General features: G+C 41.5%; 3 protein-coding genes across 4 annotated transcripts; 1 reads left to right on the top strand and 2 right to left on the bottom strand.

The window, feature by feature from the left end:
- Positions 1-1,707: 1,707 nt before the first annotated feature.
- On the bottom strand, positions 1,708-6,230 carry bub1bb (BUB1 mitotic checkpoint serine/threonine kinase Bb). Its single transcript, XM_035167986.2, has 9 exons — positions 6,032-6,230; positions 4,967-5,131; positions 4,790-4,849; positions 4,550-4,694; positions 4,250-4,446; positions 3,967-4,130; positions 3,683-3,876; positions 3,490-3,590; positions 1,708-2,589 (listed from the first exon to the last, which is right to left on the bottom strand). The coding sequence occupies exons 1-9, from the start codon at positions 6,199-6,201 to the stop codon at positions 2,301-2,303; spliced, it is 1,485 nt and encodes a 494-aa protein (XP_035023877.1). The 5' UTR covers positions 6,202-6,230; the 3' UTR covers positions 1,708-2,300.
- Positions 6,191-11,287, top strand: zfyve19 (zinc finger, FYVE domain containing 19). 2 transcript variants are annotated; one of them, XM_035167987.2, is made up of 11 exons: positions 6,191-6,433; positions 6,526-6,647; positions 6,741-6,794; positions 6,886-7,052; positions 7,166-7,308; positions 7,854-7,962; positions 8,154-8,384; positions 8,537-8,613; positions 8,814-8,915; positions 9,003-9,160; positions 9,379-11,287. In XM_035167987.2, the coding sequence occupies exons 1-11, from the start codon at positions 6,380-6,382 to the stop codon at positions 9,455-9,457; spliced, it is 1,296 nt and encodes a 431-aa protein (XP_035023878.1). In that variant the 5' UTR covers positions 6,191-6,379; the 3' UTR covers positions 9,458-11,287. The 2 variants fall into 2 exon arrangements, with proteins under 2 accessions (XP_035023878.1, XP_035023879.1); XM_035167988.2 differs by having other exon boundaries at positions 6,193-6,433; positions 7,854-7,959.
- Positions 11,040-18,406, bottom strand: ppp1r14d (protein phosphatase 1 regulatory inhibitor subunit 14D). The gene is made up of 4 exons (XM_035167989.2): positions 17,852-18,406; positions 12,296-12,376; positions 11,590-11,622; positions 11,040-11,500 (listed from the first exon to the last, which is right to left on the bottom strand). Exons 1-4 carry the CDS (start codon positions 18,029-18,031, stop codon positions 11,432-11,434), a joined length of 363 nt encoding a protein of 120 aa, XP_035023880.1. The 5' UTR covers positions 18,032-18,406; the 3' UTR covers positions 11,040-11,431.
- Between the last annotated feature and the right edge of the window lie 108 nt (positions 18,407-18,514).

Below are 18,514 nucleotides of genomic sequence, written 5' to 3'. Positions count from 1 at the left end.
ACTGGTGTACAAGGCAGCAAGCAGCAGACCAAACAGAAAGATAAACTATCGATCTACTGCCTACGTGAATGGAGTCAACGGCCTTTTAGTGAGTTTAGCTGCAACACATGATACTAATTCTGGTGGGGAAAAGAGTATTAAAGTCAAATGTACAGGGTGCAAACACAGAGCGAAAAGCCTAGTACTACTATAGCTAAAAGAAAAACAGCCACAAGCTCATTTCAGTCCTGCCTCTGGAATTTTTAGTGAGTGTTAGGTCTCTTCTAAAGTGACATAATTAAGTGTTTAGCTAAATGTCGATACACCTTAGTCTCATGATAAACTGAATTGAAAGAAAACCTAAATCAAATGGTTTGTATTACATTGTGGTTATGAAAGTGTGAAGTGACCTAGGTAAAGAGTTTAGAAATACGCTAGATGATGTCAAAATATCATCTAAAAATATCATACCAAGTATCATGACAAACGTCTCATTCTTCTCTGCCTGCAGAGTTGGACACAATAAAGTCACAATAAAATCATGTGTTGGACTGAGTTGCAGCAAAGGGCATTTCACAAAATGAAGAAGTCAAAGCTTGGTCTGAAAACGCTCTGTTGACTGGTGCATGTTTAAAGCTGCACAAATAGGTCAACAGCACTGACTGAATGTTCCTGTCTATCGGAGTAACAGTGCTGGACTCTTCTCTGAGGGCCTGCCTAGAGCACATGGAGGAGAGGTAGCCCACTCCTTCCATCTCTCTGCTGCAGCGAGAGAGACAGAGAGAGAGAGAGAGCTATGGATTTTCCGTCTGACGCGCTATCGGAGACACTGGCTGCTTGCTTTCATGGGATGAGCTTTTAATAAGTCCTGCCAAATAGCGAGCTATAGAGGATGCATTATGATGTGGTTATGCTGTGTTATTATGGTGTGAGTGCATCATGTTGCCTATCATTTATCACTGAATTTCAGCTGCTCTTAAGTGCTAAGCCCAAATTTTAAAGTAGACAGTTTGGGAACTCACCAGTTGAGCGGATCTTGGCTGGCTGTGACATATTTCCAGTATGAGATTAAAGTCTGTTCCTCCGCTGCTCCACGTGCACGTAAAAAGCAGCAGCACCGTGTCCTAGTACATCAGGATAGTGGCCTCTTAGGGAAAAGCTGCAGTCCTGTTCTGCCCACAACTGCAAATGGGGGATTTCACTTGCTAATGAGCCAAGCACCTATCTTCCAGCCATTCGTCAGTGTGAGCTGCCTGTGTATGAAGCGGATCCCGTCTCCGCAACCCATTAAGGTTTATTCACACCACTTAAGTCACGAGCCTCTAAGTTACCTCTCCTGGGCAATGATTAACATCAGGTCAGCTGAATGCAAGATGTGTTCATAAAAGTCTCATGCCTGCCAAATGCTGGGGTTTCTTCAAAGACTCAAGTGTCGCCCACAGTGATAAAGTTAAATGAAGTAACTCCATGAAAATAAACAGCAATAACGGCATTTATGACTTTTTACTTGCAGTTTATTTTCACTCTTGGCAGCAAACGTTGACTCTTTAATTTCAGCGACAGATTACACCCAGCATCAAACTGTCCTTGCGCCCCATTAGTAATCCAACCACCATTACCAGGAAGGCAAACCACGCTTTCCCTTGCATGCCCCCTGCTGACAGTGCATTATTACAATCCTCCTCGGCCTAAAAACAGACAAATAACAATCCCACTAGTCATCAGGCAGACATTGTAACAGGTTTATTGAACGTTGAGACATGAAGCTCAGCTGAATCAGCTCAAATCTTTGTAATGTGGTGGAACTGAGCTGAGAATCTGCTCAAACCAAAAACTAAAACTTTAAAAAGGCAGTATTCATAAAAGGCACTGTTCTTAACAATGCCTCAGCGAAAAAAGGATAAACGGACTGGGAGAGAAATTAGGAACAACTGAGTAGTATTTAGAGTAGCAGTTAGACACAATAAAATACAATTCTATACTGTTCCATGTTACTACTGTGAAGCAGATGTTTGTTGAAATCGTGAAGTGTGTTGCTGCAGTTCAGACCGTACAGGAGTTTCCATTTCCTTGTCTTCCTGTTCTATATTTAATGAATCCTACCCAACCAAAATAGCATCTTCAGCTTGAAAGGTTTCTACACATCTTAAACCCTTTTATCTTTTTACTTTTCTGAGTAACTGGAGCTCTATCCACAAAATATGTACAACAGGATCACACAAAATGCAAAACAGTAATTACATGACAGTTACAGACAAAGTCAAAATGAAGGAAAATACGTGAAAAAAAGAGCAATCAAATGGTTAGTCTCTGTAGATGCTTCAGTTTGTGGCCCCGGCAATAGCTTGATCCTTTTGACCTCTGACCTCCTGCGATTCCTGTGCCATCTTTTTGAAGAAGCGTTCAGCACGCAGTTCCTCAAAGCAGAATTCAGTGGCGCCGCTGAGCAGCAGCTCTTTACAGTACATGCTCTGCTCCTGTGGCTTTCCCGACTCTGCCTCTCTCCGCTGCTGATGGTGCTCCTGGAGCCTCTTTAGAGGAGTTTCTTCTTTGCACGGCTTACGTGCTGATAAAACCGTGTTCACCGCTGGATTGATCTTACATGGAGTCCTGAGGGAGGGAAGGAATTATGCACTTAAATAAAAGAATTATCTCAGAATTAAGCCACAAAGAGGGCTTAATACATGTTCCCGCTACTGAATAATCTATTTATTATTCTTTTAAAGATTTGTATGATTTTTAAAAGGCAAAAATTACAAATTCACAACAATAACTTTGTTCAAACATCAGCCCTAAAATATCAGATTTTTATTTAACAGAGAAAAGTAGCAAATCATAAAAATTTGGAGATTGTAACAGGAAGTACTTGACTTAATTATCTAAATTGTTGATTTATTCATTTCAGTGTTAGAAATCCATTTTAACTATAAGTTGCTTCAAAATAGACCAATAATTACATTTGATTATTCTTTCACACACAAAAGAACATTTAAATATACATTTTTGAGCATAATGTCCACAAGAGGGCAAACTGATGCAATGAGGTTTATTTATTTCATCATAAACATGTATATACCTTCACATTATGGGTTTGAGATGAGACATGGCTGTTTCGAGTTCTGAACATGAGGCCATGATCACTTGGGTGCATATTTTTAAGATTGCCCAAGTCTTGAGTGCCCAAGATTTTGCAGTCTACTGAACAAAATCCAAAGTTTTTCCCCCACAGGATTTTTTATATTGCTCTGAGTGCAAACCACTGTCTCCACATTTGAGTTGAGTTGTGAACCTTCTGTTGTTGTTGGTGTCACCTTGACCTACGTTTCAGTTTTTAATCAATGGAAGTGACTCCTGTCCGTCAAAAAGTGTATTTAGTACTGTGCCATTTTGATTATATAATCGATTTAGAATATTTGCTGTTAACCTCGATGCCAACCCTGCACATGTGACATGTTTTAATTCAGTACAAAAAGAAGTGAATGAAAACGTTAGACTCCTGTTGTCACTCACATTGTTGGAGGCTGGTCTGACTCCTCCACAAAGGGTTGGAAGGTGGGTTTGGGAGGCGGTGGAGCCATAAGAGTGTGTCCATATTTGGACTTCTGGGGCATCTATGGTGGATAAAAACATTAAAGTATTAAAACACACAGGGCCGGATTATACTCCACTAAATTAAGTAATGTAAAATGTGCTTGTCTCATACCTTGACATCACACCATCTTTCTGGTCTCTGCTCGTTTTCCTTTGCCTTTGAAGTGGGAGGAGCCATCCAGGACTCGTGTCTAGGCTCTGATGGACCAGCACTTTGAGTCTTATTTTCATCAAAGACAACCATGCGACTGTTTGAAGCTTTGCCCAAAACTGGGGCTCCATGTGACTGCAGGCCTCCAGAAATATCTGTCCATAAAAAAATCCCCATCAAAGACTGAAATCAAACATCTTATCTAATAATATTAAAAGGTGTAATTTAGATATGTATTCGCTTACTTCTGATTGCAGCCCCAGTTCTGTTGATGGGGGCAGTGGCCCTTTTCTTCCCTCGATGTTTGAGGTCGACCAGAGAAACTCTCTCAGGTTCTTTGGGCTCATCATCACTTTCCCCCTCCTCAACATTCATCATCACCTGTCGGGACACACGTGCCTGCAGAGCCCTTTGATAAAAAATACAGAAAATTGGGATTGTGAACTCTCATGATACGGACAAGGAAAAAAAGTTGCATTTCAGGCCTAGACCTTTATATATTTCAAATTGTATTGTATTGATCCATACTTGTGAAACTGTAGAAGCTTATCATGCGGCTCAGCACATTTCTTGAATCCCTCCTGGTAGACCAGATCTGCTTTGCGACAATTGCCTTGATTCTCATACTCCTCAGACCAGGCAATGTAGAAGGATGGCTGAGTCACTCCTATTCCCTGCACCTGCATGTACCTGTAAGTGTCCAATGGTTCTGTGCAGTTCTCTGCCTAAAGACATACACACATATGACAACATTTATTACTCACATATTCGTTTGTCAAGTATAAGTAGCAAAATTGGGCAAGGGTTAACTAAATTTTACACACTTACAAATTTGATCCAGAGGTCAACATATCGAGGGTCATTGTGATATTTATTTTCATCTGTGAATTTGGTCACGACCCGTTCCAACAGTGTGGTGAGGTTACTCTCTTTTCCACCCTGAGGGAAGGTTTGCTCTGTCCACTTTATATACCTGGAAAAGACAGAACATCAGTATTCCAAATAAAACCTCTCAGATTTAAGAGCAACTCATATGACTACACTCTACTGTTTCCATATTTCGCTTACCGATCGTAAACATCAAGCGGATCATCTCCTTCATACGTCCGCAGTTCAGCCTCAAAGGCCCTAGAGAGACAAAACAAAGTCACAAAATTTCCATTATTATGTGAAAACTGTTGAGAGTAATTCAACAAAAGTTATGATCACCCAACCCAGTTGCAACATATTAAAGCTAATCCATACTGTCTCTGTTGGTTGACGGCCGAGCTGAGTCCATCCTGTTGTTGACTCAGTGCTTGGTGTAAGGCTGATATGGCTCTGCCCCGCCGCAGGGGCTGGATGTTTTCTTTGCTCAGCTCCCACTCCACATCTCCTCCTTCTGCCATCGTGGAAATTAAAACGAGATCTCTACAAAAAGAAAACAAGTGCAACAGTTACTTTTGATAAGTGCCTTTTATAATAGCTATAGCAATTTAACCAAGTAGACAAGACCGTTCTTTGGTCCCTGCTACTCCAGTATGGAGATTTGCGGATTTTCTATGTTTTATATAAAGCATTAACTAAATTTTTTTGGGGGGGGAAAGACACACAAAGACATTACATCAAGTCTCCTTTCTTGTATTTATTGTTATTTGACATTTTAGAGTGAAGAAAACTGATTGTAATATTAAAAATTAAATCATTTGCAGATTTACTGATAATGATAAAGGCTTGTTGTTCACAGCCCAAAATTGTCATAGTTCTTACTGCTGGTAACTTTTGTGTAGCTTCCCATTACATTAAACGTCTTAATAAAATGACAATTATTCAGACAGAAATCTTTTGGTTTGACCTACAGAGTTAAACTTATACTTTAGCAGCTTTAAAGTTGTTGTTTATTTAATTTCCTTTAACTTGAAGCCTCTTTTAAAATGTCTAACTATGTTTGTAAAGCACACTGTGGTGCATTTTCATGAATGATAAAAACATAGTCTACTATACACTCATTATCAAAGTCATGATTGTTATTATTCTGGGTTTAAACTTGTGTCTCGTTCCTCATTGTTAAAGTGAGAAATTGCCACGACATACTCTTACATCACATAACATAACATAACATGCAGCACAGAAACAAAACAGTGCAGTCACTACAGAGACTGAGGGGGATGCTAACGATCGTGAGGTCATGACGTGGGGAGCTAACACACAAGCTAGCTAATGTGCGCTTTTGCTCGATGGGTTTCCTTGTCGTTCTTGACATCGGCGTGATTTACCAGTCGACTGTAACTAAATAAAACAATTGCAGCATAAAATCATATCTTTTCATACCGTTTACAAGCCTCGGTTGTGTCTCTTTTTCCGGGTTCAACCACACGTACAAAGCTGCAGCGCGACTCGCTTTGGAACGGTCGGATCTTCTGTTTTGAACGGGGACCGCCAGAGAATTTGGAGAAAGCTGATTGGTCGAGGGAGAAACCGGAAAACGGATATTGACGCATCGCGACGCATCTTCCGGGTTGATTCCGGGTTTGATTGCAGCGACACTGACAGGTTGGAAACAGTTAGCTAGTTGCTAAATGATCGTACGTAGAGTGTAGGTCGCATTTTTTTTTACCCACAATAGTAGTTACGGAAACATTTAAACCGCCTGTCACATGAGTCTCTCCACGTGTCGACATGGACAACCGCTGTGTCTGCTGTGCATCAAAGTTCAGCCTGTTCAAGAAGGAGGTAAGGTGGCTAGCTTCCATCAGTCACACACACACAGTGAAACGCTTTGCAGGAGAGGAGACAGTGTGATTCACCTTGTGCTGTTCCCTCAGCTGGGCTGTAAGAACTGCGGCCGCTCCTTCTGCTCCGGCTGCTTGTCGTTCGCCGCTGTGGTCCCTCGCTGTGGCAACACCCAGCAGAAGGTGTGTAAACAGTGCCATGGCAATCTGACAAGGTAAAGGAGGAAACCATGCAGGATGACATAAGATGAGTGTGGTTTTGTGACGCTTAAAGTTTCCTACTTGTCCACCATCTCCTCTGTATTTAGTGGGGAGTCTCCGAACAGTGCTGGAAGATGGTCTCCTCCTGAGAATTACAAAAAGTCAGTGCATGAGATTCTTTTTTAAAAAAATTTTTTTAGAGACACTTTGTCAACACAGCAGTGATATTTAAGGATCATATTTCTTCCGTAGACGTGTCGCTGCGTTTGAGGCCAAACAGCAGGGTCAGTCGTCGCAGCCTCTTGCACATGGAGGCAGTAGACTCAGCAAAGCAGGTCACATACCAACCAAAGGCCTGAGTAAAGAAGATCAGGCTATTGCTGACAGACTTCAGAAGCTCAAAGAGGACACTGCACCCAGTAAGAAAATCAGATCTTTAGCAGCTGCTACTTTAATTTGAACACACAGTTGTAGAAATAATATTTTACCTATTTGCAGAAGTCATTTTTTTGCCTTTTTACGTTTTCCTCAGAGTCTATCCCCTCTGAGAAGGAGATTGAGTCTCGCCTCGCTGCTTTGAAAGCTCCCAGCCGGCCGGTGCCTTCTGCAGAGGAGATGGAGGATCGTTTGGCAGCTCTGAGGGGTCAGCCTCCACCATCTCAAGCCCCTCCACCAGTGAGATGAACCCCTCCATACTTGTTTGAAACTTCATAGGCCTTTTGCAGCAAGGCTCAGTGACAGCTCAAAGCATTTGACGCTGTTTAAAAGGAACTGGATGCTAAATATTGGGTTTGTGCTGGGTCCCAAAAATAAAAAAGTAATAATCTGAATTTTAGGTCTTAGAAATTCCTAAATACATTAAATTATTTCTGACTAGGTCTCAAGTATGTTCAGGTAGTTCTTAATTATGTAAATGTTCATTAAATGCTACTTCTTTCATGCTTTGAAATATTTTTTAAGATAAATGTTTTGGAGTCATACTGAGTTTTGAAATGTCTCTGTGTGTTGTAGTTCTTTCTCAATGATACAGATATGAGCACGCTGTAATAAAACTACGAACAACACCAACATGGAACTGATAACTAATAGCTGACATAAATTTCATTTATCATGCTCTTACCAAGACTTCAAATTTAACCTTCTAAAACCTGCATAAACCCTGTAAATAGTTTGATATAATTGCTTTCCAGTAACCGTACTTTGTGTGCTCATCTGTTCAGGTGCACCAGCCTCCCGATGGCAGGACTCAGACTGAACTAGCCAATGATCTGCTCAGTCAGATGACAGAGGAAGTTGCCATTGATGACCAGCACTCAAATCCAGAGGGCAGTAAGCTCTTACTCTTGCCACTGTTTTCACACATATTCAGTTAATCGTTTTACAGGCCTTATACAATGACCACATCAATTTGTAATAATCTTGCGTTGTCAGTTGGTTGAATCAGGCAACAAATGTGACACTTTCGTTCAGCTGCTCTGTAGATCTTCCAAATTGGCTAAGACCTATATTTGTCCCTGCAGATGTGGATGGGCGTATGAACGATCTCAACAAGGGGGAGGGGGGAATACTGGATGAGAATTTGGAGGAGAACCAGGATGTGCACCAGGATGCGCAAAAGCAGCTGGAGGCTGAGAAGGCCCGTCTGCTGGAGGAGGCCATGGCGGAGCTGAGGACGGAGCAGCATTCCCAGGATCAGATCCTCCACATGGCCAAGAGACTGGCCCAGCTGAAGGGGCAGGACCCAGACAAAGGTACATACTGCTCTCTTTACCATATCTATTATTTATAGTAACCCAGTATGATAATATACAATAAGCGCTTTAATCATTGTTGCATTGATTATAGTGTTAATGTGCTTGTGTATCAGAAACCTGTCACTGTTTTTTTCCCACGTCATTTGTAGTTACTATGGAGGACTTCCAGCATCCAGACAGTGATGAGGAGACTGAGGAGGAAGCTGTGAAGAGAGTGTTGAAACAGGTGTGGGGCTTAAGGAAAAATAAACTTATATTTTAACATTGATGATAATGAAACTAACGCAATGAATGTGTTACTAAGTACATATGACACCTTTAAAGGTCATTGAGAGCAAACTCAAATCAATCAGGGCAACCACAAGGGGCTGCTATTTTGCCACATTTGTAATGTGAAATACAGATTTTTCAGATTATTTTTTCCAGCTCTCAGAAGAAGCTGCACTGGATGAGGCCAGTGGCTACAACATCCCTTTAGAACAGTGTGGACCAAAGAACACAGAAAAGAAGAAGACTTCAAAGAAACAGGTACTGAACAACCAATTTAAAATATTCATACTATTAGACAGAATAACATTTAATCCCTGGTTGTTCTGGTGTGTTTTAAAAACACAGGCTCCACAACCAAAAAGTAGGATTCCATCAGCGGCCGTAGCACATCAGCCATCAGACAGCGATGAGGAGGATCTTCCATGGTGCTGCATCTGTAACCATGACGCCACGATTCGCTGTCACACCTGTGACGGAGACCTTTACTGCAACCGATGCTTCAGGTAAACTGACAAAAAAAAACTCTGCAAAAGCTCTGGTTTTCCACTCAGCTTTGTATGGAAATCTTAACCTCAATGCCAAAGAAAAGACGCCTGTGATTTGGAATGTATACCACGACCCAGATACATTGTCGGCCGCCTGCTGCCATACTGTTAAGCAGCCTGACTATGAAGTATTTATTGTGATGAATTATCAATCTACACTCCCATTATCTCCCCAGGGAAGGCCATGATAAATATGACAGGATGGAGCATCGCACCACTAACTACACTGCGCCAAAGAAGAAGAGGAAGACATGATAGTTGGACTGTGCTGCAGATATTTTTGCCTTATCAGGCTCTTGTCAGTCATCATCCTTAGAGCTGTGCTTTAGCCTTAAGTGACCTATTATTGTTAAAAAAAAAAGAGATAGAAACACTACATGTTATCTAAAGCAGTGCAGAATGGCTAATTTTAAACTCTTAACGTATCTCATCTTATCTGTCCAACATGGTATAAACAAAGGAAAGCAGCATTTGTTTTCTGTAATTGCAAACACTGATCTAGATTAATTGAATAGGTAAAGACACAATGGATATACATGTGATATAATATATATAAATATAATAAGTGGAACATAGCTCTTATTTTTTCTGTAATGTATAAGAATAGAGGTAAGTAATCTTACAGATGCTGGTAGACAGTGTTTGTATTTTTGAAAAAAAAAACTATTCAGCTTTTGCACACAGAAAAGTTCTCACCTGTCCAACTTAATAAGAAGCTTTAGGGTTTTTTTCTGTCACTTGTCCCACTTCTTAAAAGCAGCAAAGGCTCATCTAAGTCTCTCTTTGCACTTGTCACCATTTTATCATTATTTTTTTGTAATTGACATCACAGAGAGAGAAGGCAGACACGTCATGAGCTCATCTGGAATGATGTACTGTCCCAGACCTACTGTCAGCTGTAGACTGAAGAAGCATAGAGGAGTCGGTATAAAAGGATTACTGAGGGCTTTGTTATCTTTTTGGCAGGCACTGCAGTCACTCTTGTAATCTATGTTTGGCTGTGAGTCTGACATGAGTATCGCCCCTTCTTGTCCTTGTGTGTAATTTCATTAGGAGGGAAACACAAGTGTAGAGCGCTGTCACGCCTCTGAGAGGAAGCAGTTTTATTTCTAACATCGAAGCCTCTTTTTTGGGATTAAAGTTATCATTACTTGACAAAAGCGTCTCCGTCTGGCAGGTCTTGTCAGAGGTGTAGCATTACAGTATGGAGGTCAGAGAAGCAAAAGTGGAAATGGTGGTCGGACATAGCAAATTACTACAATGGAGCCACTTGGCCGAGAGACCCTCTGTGTATGTCAGGGAGATGGCCAGAGTGCAGTTTCATCACTATGCATTACTGTCTAGCTGAGGAGAAACCATAATTACACTCTCCTCTAGGGGCTTGTCTCCATTAAGGTTTGCATGGAGGCCGTTACTGTGTTTGCCTTTTTTTTTTCTGGCCTTGTCATGCACGCACCACAGACAGGAAATGGATGAGGAGGATAATGGACGCATACTTAATGGACCCTCCTGCTGCTGATTGCACTGTGTTTACTCCTGGACTTGACATGTCAACGTCCCCTTTGTCTCCATCACCGCTGAAAGCACAACACACCCATGTTTTCTGGGAATATCGGACTGAAAGTCTGGACTGTACGACATTATCCTCCTTTAAAGACAAGTGTTTTAGAGCAGTAACGGTATATTTAAATGTTTTTTTAAACTGCTTGGTGTTATGGACATGTCAATATTTATTTGTATATGGAGGATGAATAATTTCTGATACCTGTTGGCCAGTCATATGATCGCCTGTGCTTGTGGAATCACACTTAACCCTTTTGACAATTCATCAACAGCCTTGTCTTGAAAATGTTCAATTTTTATTTTAACTTACAACACTGTCATCAGAACAAAAATATTTATGTACATAAATAGGCAAATGAAAATGTACAGTCTTACACAAAAAAAACCCAGTCTGTCTGAGTAATAGGCATAACAGCTTTTATCTCATGTGCATTATTGGTTAATGGGAAACAAAATGTTTTAGCAGTCCATACATGAAAGTGAAATAATAATAATAATAAAGAAAATCTATTCAAAACCCAACTGCTCTGGTGTCAGACTGATACTGACCCGGGAAGAGATCCCCAAACGTGAACCGCACGTACTGCCGTCTAAACAGTTAACCTCTTCGGATGATGGGAAGATACAGAAGCCCCGCACTGTCTCAATAATTTATTTGACCTAAAATTATTTCTTCAAGGGACCTGACATTTTACGCAGACCCTTTATCCTGTAGAGCAGGCCGTTGATAAAATCCTGTGGGGAGGACAAAGAAAATAGATTTCTTTAGTTCAGTTGAATGATTTATTTTATTTCATATAAGTCGTGCATGTTTTTGGTCTCACCTCTTTTGGCTTCCCGCATTCCTGCAACAGCTCCTAACAAAAACACAAACAAACAGGCTCACACACAACGCTGGACACTGCTTTTTTCACTGCAAACATTGCAACATGGGATTCCAGCAAGGGTCAAGTGTTTGTTACGCTATTACCCCACATAGCAAATAGTCAGGTGTGTGCCTAAGTGTCACCGAGGAACATGATGTTTAAATGTGCAACTTCTTTGGCCAGAATGTTTGACTCCTGGGTCTCAGGCAGTGGCACATCTAGGTTTGTTCTACATTGGGGGCTATTAAGGGGCCACAATTTACACAGAAGGGCCAATTATTTGTCCAACATCCATATTCAATTCCTGATTCAGTAAGGTGCACATTTAAGTCATTCCTTGTATATTGTGCCACACACCACTTAATATATTTAGAAAATTGTTCCTTGTTGTTCTTCCCTTGTTTTCTTCAAAACAGCTTAGAAAACAAACAAAATTTAATTTTTGTTAAAGAGTGACTAGTTAATAAAAGAAAGACTACTGACAAGACAGGGGCCAATCAGATTGCAGCTAGGGCCTGTGCCCCCATGGCCCCAAACCCTGGATCCGCCCCTGGACTTTGTCAATTGTTTGCCCTTTTGCCGCCCAGTTCCATTAAGTAGCCCCCGCTAGTAAATGACTGAATATATGAATATGTTAGGGCAACTTGCACTCGCACAGTTTTACCTGCAGCCGGGTTCTCTGGCCTTCATCTGTCAGCTCCAGGAGCTCATCTATGTCGATCTCTAACTCCGGGATCTCCTCCTCCTGTGAGAGCAGAGGTAAATATAAGGGAGAAATAAGTTCAACAGAATATTTCTCAATAATCCTCTTTGACTTTAATGTTCATGCCTGTCTTTCCGCATGCTTCAAAAGCTCTTGCAAATTAGGCTGTATTAAGTGGGCCTCTTGGCATCCATTCACCCATGGTGGTAAGACCTAGTGAGCAGAGTCACTGAGAAGGAAAAGAAAGTGAAAGAAGTGATCCGGGATGTGATGTGACATGACAGGGATTTCTCTGCTGCACAGCGGCATATAAGCATTTTGGATGTCAAATTTAAAAAGGGTCAAATCCTTACTTTTATCACCTCAGTGTGTGTTATTACTGAAGGTTGTATTGCAGGAATAAATACAGTTTTCTTCCAGAAGATTTGCAAATAACAATGATTTGAGTGATGATGATGAGCCAAGCTGAAGAGCGCTGAGGCGTGAAGGCAAAAGGGCTCCTGGAGACCGTATCTGCCACATGCCACCATCACATTTCATGGATGGTTTATCCTGCTGGCATTTACACTGTAGCTCAGACATCACTGACAGTGTATTTCCTTTTCAAACGTTTTACAAAGAATATTTTAATCACAGATTGGTTGGGAATTCAAATACAAACCCATGGGCAGCATTGACTGGGATATAGTGATCTGTGTTTCTGTCGCAAAGATTGTGTAACCTTGTGTAAAGATTGTTAAAAATAAGAGGGCTCAGAGTCCCAAGTTATAAAAAGCAAATATAGCAAAGTAATGTCGCTTGCTCTTATCCACACCTATCAACTACATTTTCAGAGGGAATGAGGAGTGCTCACTGTACGAATCCTGAAGATATCTGGAGTCAGCACAAGCACTCTAATATATTTGTCAAGCGGGGCCACTTTTTAAGAGGAATATTTTCCGGTTGGGGGGTTTTCATGGCTGCTGAGGATGGAGCAGCTTTCTGGATGAGGAGAGAACTAATCAATGTTGGAGTGCTGAGTGGCGGAATAAGATGGACCCACCTTCAGAGTCCCCTGTGTCCTCTCTAACTGATACACGCTGCCAGAGTGGACCCCGTGTGATTCTGCTGATGTCTGTGGGATGCATACAGGGCTCTTTGTTTCTTTTTTCACTCCATGCTGTGCATTTCTGTTCTGTGTGGGTTTTGCTTTACCACCTCCGATTTGTTGGGCTGTGGTGAGATACAGCACTATACTTGTACGGTTTTGTGTGCTTGATAAAGTGCAGAATATTCTAGTCTATCAGCCTCTTTTCCAGTTGCAGCTACGAAGCATTGCCGATGTAACATTTTAGCAGTAATGCTGTGTTTTCGTAGTCTAGAACATGCAGCTTGATTCAAGATTCACTACTTTATTCCCATAACTCCTGAGCCGATTGGAATGTGTCTTGGCCAGCTCATTGAAACACAGACAAGAGAAAACACACAACAAACACACAAAATACATAATAGAGCAAGACACAAAAGAATAGGATAATTAATAGAATCATATAGAATAGAATAGAATATCCTGAAACCATTTTAAAAAATAAATTAAACAAACCTATAGATATCTAAAATCTATAGATAAGACATTAGCATTTGTAGGGTGATAATTGGCAGCCATTTATACTTAACTGCAAAAACGCTGACTTATTAACAAAATATGTATTTTCTTGGCAGTACATATCAATAAATATATAAATAACTGCTCTCATTTGATGCAATATGATTGTGGTGGCTGATATTCAGACTTATAGAGTGCTCCATGTCTAGTAAGTAGGCCTATAGAATAAATCCGATACTACATGAGCTCTAAGTGTAAAAAATTGATAAACTTAAAAATATACAAGCTGCTCCTATATCTACTTTGCTCTTAAACCCACTCTGTGACTGCAGGTCCATGCAGAGCACCACTGAATATCAATGAGAGACATTTCCACTAGCACAACCCTCCCAGTTACTGTTTCATAATGTACGCAGTCAAAATCCTCAGCTTGTTGAGATTTACCCTCATTGTCAGAGGAAAATAGCATTTTAATCAGGCCTCTGGGCAGAAGTGTCTCAGCAGCACTTTTTTAAGTTAAAAGCAGCAGACTGAAGCTAAAATGAATGTTGGCACTAATATTGGAATCCATGAATATCAAAGTGGTTCTCAGAGCTTCTCTGGTTCAGACAGCAGTGCAGATGCAGTCCAAATAATAAGCAGTTGGACGTTGTCGAGATAAGATGACCTCCGCTGCAATTTATAATTCAGGAATACTTCTTTATTGTCGTGTGAGGAGTGATTATCTGCACTCACAGTGGTAGTGTGATCATTTAAATGTATTTCCTACACAACCCCCTAACATTTTATTTATGTTATTCTACTTTGTCTTGTTGCACTGGAGAAACACTTTGTTTAGGGAACTCCATCGTTTACGAAAATTGCCCAAAGACAGAGCAGTCAATCAGCCCTTGAAGTGCTGCGAAACTGTGGAACTGAATATTTATATTCATGCCCCCCAGTGAATCAGGATTCATTTTTGTGACAAACTCTCTTGACGTCTTCAAGAGAGTGTTAGACGCGTCATCACCACCCCCACTAGCTCACGATGAATTCTACAGGGAATCTCCTGCTGTTTTCTTACATCAGCTCCCTCAGACTTTCTGCAAACTTTATACCAGGGGGCCAGAAAGAGAATCGCTGCAGAAAGTCCGGAAGCTCTCACTTGGACATTTGTGTCCACACATACAAATATTACTCCAGAGGATCTCCAGAGTTCAGTGCATGTCTCAAAGCACCTTTAGCTTAATAGCTTTAGAGATATCTTTTGATATAATCAGGCTAGCAGTTTCCCACCATTTACAGTGTTTATGCTAAGCTAAGATAAACTAACTGGCTTAACAGATAGAAATGATCAAATTCATGCTATTTCCAGACATGTGAAGCAATAAAGGCTTTGGTTTACAGATCTATTCTCTACGTATACACATTAATCCACTGACCTTTCATCAACAAAACATCAACATCACATGCAGGTTGGATCTGTGTTATTTTCAATTTAAAGGAAGACATGCCCAGGAAGTGTTGCTGTTTTGAGAAGATACCCGAGCTGTGTTTGACTTATCGTAGCCTTCCCTTTTCCTGCCTGAGGCACGAGCTGCTCAAACATCATAATATTCATTAACTGTACACTATGAGATGGGAAAGTTTCAACAGGCAAAAGAGGTTTCAAACCGTCCAAACCCTTTTGTCCATTCTAGAAAGTATTGGACAAATTCTAAGAACTAAAACTCAGAACAATGCTGTGGTTACACTATAACTTGAGCTAATTTAATCATATATAGTATAAGTTTCTCCCAAATAATTTCAATAAAATGTAGATTATGGAAACACTGATCCAGGCTCTGACTTACTCCTCACACACAGGCCTAAATGTTGCTCACCATTTACACGTATATTGAGAACAGTTTTTCACACATTTCTCAAAGGGTGTGAAGTTTGCAAAGAGGACGGCCGCTCCAGACCGAGGCAGCACTTGTTTGAATTGGAGATGGGGTTTAATAATTCAGCCGGTGACACAAGGGACTGATAAATGCTTCCACGCGGAAGACACAGAGTATACTTGCCCTGAGCCGATGCAAAATTCATTACAGTGGCCAGTGCACATGGACAAGACTGATTCCACACAAGTGACTAATGCAAATATCAAGTCTTGTAGATTGTACATGCACATTCACTTTATCTGCGCTGTGCATGTGCTGCACATTAACACTTATGTCAGAGTCAGAGCATGAACGGCTACAAATGGGACCTAATCACACGTTTTTTGGGTCAAGATCAAAAGAATAAACAGGAAAAGACATCAGATCTGCTTTTGTTATCTTCATGTCCTGGTTTCCAATCATTTTATCTACTCCTCCCTTCTTTATCCGTCACAGGCATAAATTACAATTATAAAATAAGTAGTGTGCACAATATTTAAAAAATCCCTGGAGCTATCACCACAGTCAGATGGATGTACATGCATGCCCTCTCTGCAGCATCAGTACAGTATACACCCTATTTAAAAAGGCAACTTGGCAGTGAAAGAGGGAACCAGACATTGAGGTGGCTGCAGACCATGAAACAGTTTCCTCTCCATGTGGTTTGAGACATAACTGAGAAACACTCTGACTCTTGTCGTCTCCGCCATGAAACGGAGGCGGTGCTGTCATCCGATCTGCAGCGTCATTAGGAATCCTAGTGCTCCTCACCAGACACCCCTAATTCCTCTGTGTGCACCGCGCTGCCTCACGTGGGCGAGGAGACATCTGTTGCCATGGTTTCCCCTCAGAGAATGCCAAGCGAATCAATATGGAGCCTCTGACATAACTGGATTGAGTCCCACTATACAGAAGAGTTGAGCTGTGTGTGGGAGATGGCTAACGTCTCGCTGTAACCCCTTAAATATGTAACAAACCCAACCATGTGTGTAATAAGGCCATTAAATAAGATCACTATAATAATAATGAGCACGTTTCCATGTCATAACTCTTGTGTTCATACATGTACTGTGTTAATACAACACCCTATCGTACAGCATATATGTTTATATACAGTCAAGTTCTCTAATAATCACTATCATCATAAACCATCCTCTATACATGGGACACTATCAAAGTATATTATTAGGTGTATTTAGGTGTATATATTTTCAATTAAGAATAGTAACTTGTATATGTCTGCAAACAGAGAAAGGACACACACACACACACACACACACACACACACACACACACACACACACACACACACACACACACACACACACACACACACACACACACACACACACACACACAACCTAACCTTAATCCTAATTTTAGGCCTAAACCTAAATGTCATTGCTCTGTTAGTTCTGAGCTCAAAATGGCCCTCACAAAGATGTACAAGTATACACACACACACAGTATTAAAACATTATAAAACTACATATAATGTGCATTCAAACATAAAATATCATTTTTTTCTGTCTTTCTCTAACACTTCTTTATTACTATATCACACAGTTACAGTGAAAATGTCCTGGTGCTTGTTTCGTTTGTTACTGATCCTAGAATGTAAATTACATTTTCTCACGCTGTGTAAACCCATCACCAAAATTACTCAATTCTGGTAAAATGTAACCATATGGCAACCATGTGTATAAAGTGACGTAAGAGGTGAGTCATGAGGGTTGCAACAGGCTTTCAAATGACTGTAATTAGACATCGTATCTTGGCAAGACTTATCTCATCAGTGTGGGAAAACACTGTTCCTCTGATGGGATGATGACACATGAGGGCTTGTGAGCCAAAGACGGCAGCCACGACAGAGCAGCCACTCGCCTCCCACCCACTCCTCCTTTAGGTCGCTGTAATCTCTCACACATGATGGATGGACCACCACGGGCATCTATGAGCAGTTCACTGCCTCCCATGCACCCTTCACCTCACCTCCTCAGGCACCCACCACAGTGTACCGCCCTACCCTACCTCGCAGTCAAACAGCAGGTGCAGCTGTCCGTCGATCCACTCCTCAATATCCAGCCGCCTCTGCAGGTCCTTGCGGTTGTACTTGACCGTCAGCTTGCCCAGCTTGCGGTGAGCCGGCTCCTCTGTTTTGTCCTTTGCCTGGAACATCACCCTGGACTGGGCGCTGGGCTCTGACGCCATGGCTGCCACGGCCTCAGGAGAGCACACACGCGCACACACACACACACACACACACACCCACACCCACACACCCACTCACACACTTACAGATCCTCAGGCTCTGACACGTATGTCTTGCACACCACCTCCTCTACCCTGCCTCTATATCTCTTATGCCTCTGCTTTTCCAGTGAGCTGCTGTTCCCATGCGGATCTCTTGTTGTGTTGCTGAGTGTTGTCCCTCTCGATAACGCTCGCTCTGGTTCTCTGCCTGTCCTCCTCCTCTTCCCCTCTCTCCCTCTCTCTCTCTAAAGCTCAGTGTCTTGCTCTCTTTCCCTCCTCCTCTTGCAACACCCACTGGCTGCACTATCAGGAGGATGGTAATGAGATATGGCTCTGTGCGAGACAGTTTGTGCACGCATGTGTGTGTGTGTGCACATGCACCTTACAGGGTGTGTGTAGGCTTTGCTCTCTTCCTCTGTGTTATTTCAGGTGGGAGAGCGT

This window comes from Hippoglossus stenolepis, chromosome 10, assembly GCF_022539355.2.
Source record: "Hippoglossus stenolepis isolate QCI-W04-F060 chromosome 10, HSTE1.2, whole genome shotgun sequence".
NCBI classification, from domain to species: domain Eukaryota; kingdom Metazoa; phylum Chordata; class Actinopteri; order Pleuronectiformes; family Pleuronectidae; genus Hippoglossus; species Hippoglossus stenolepis.
Note: the sequence above shows the minus strand (reverse complement) of the source record. Positions and strands in the feature narration are given on the sequence as shown.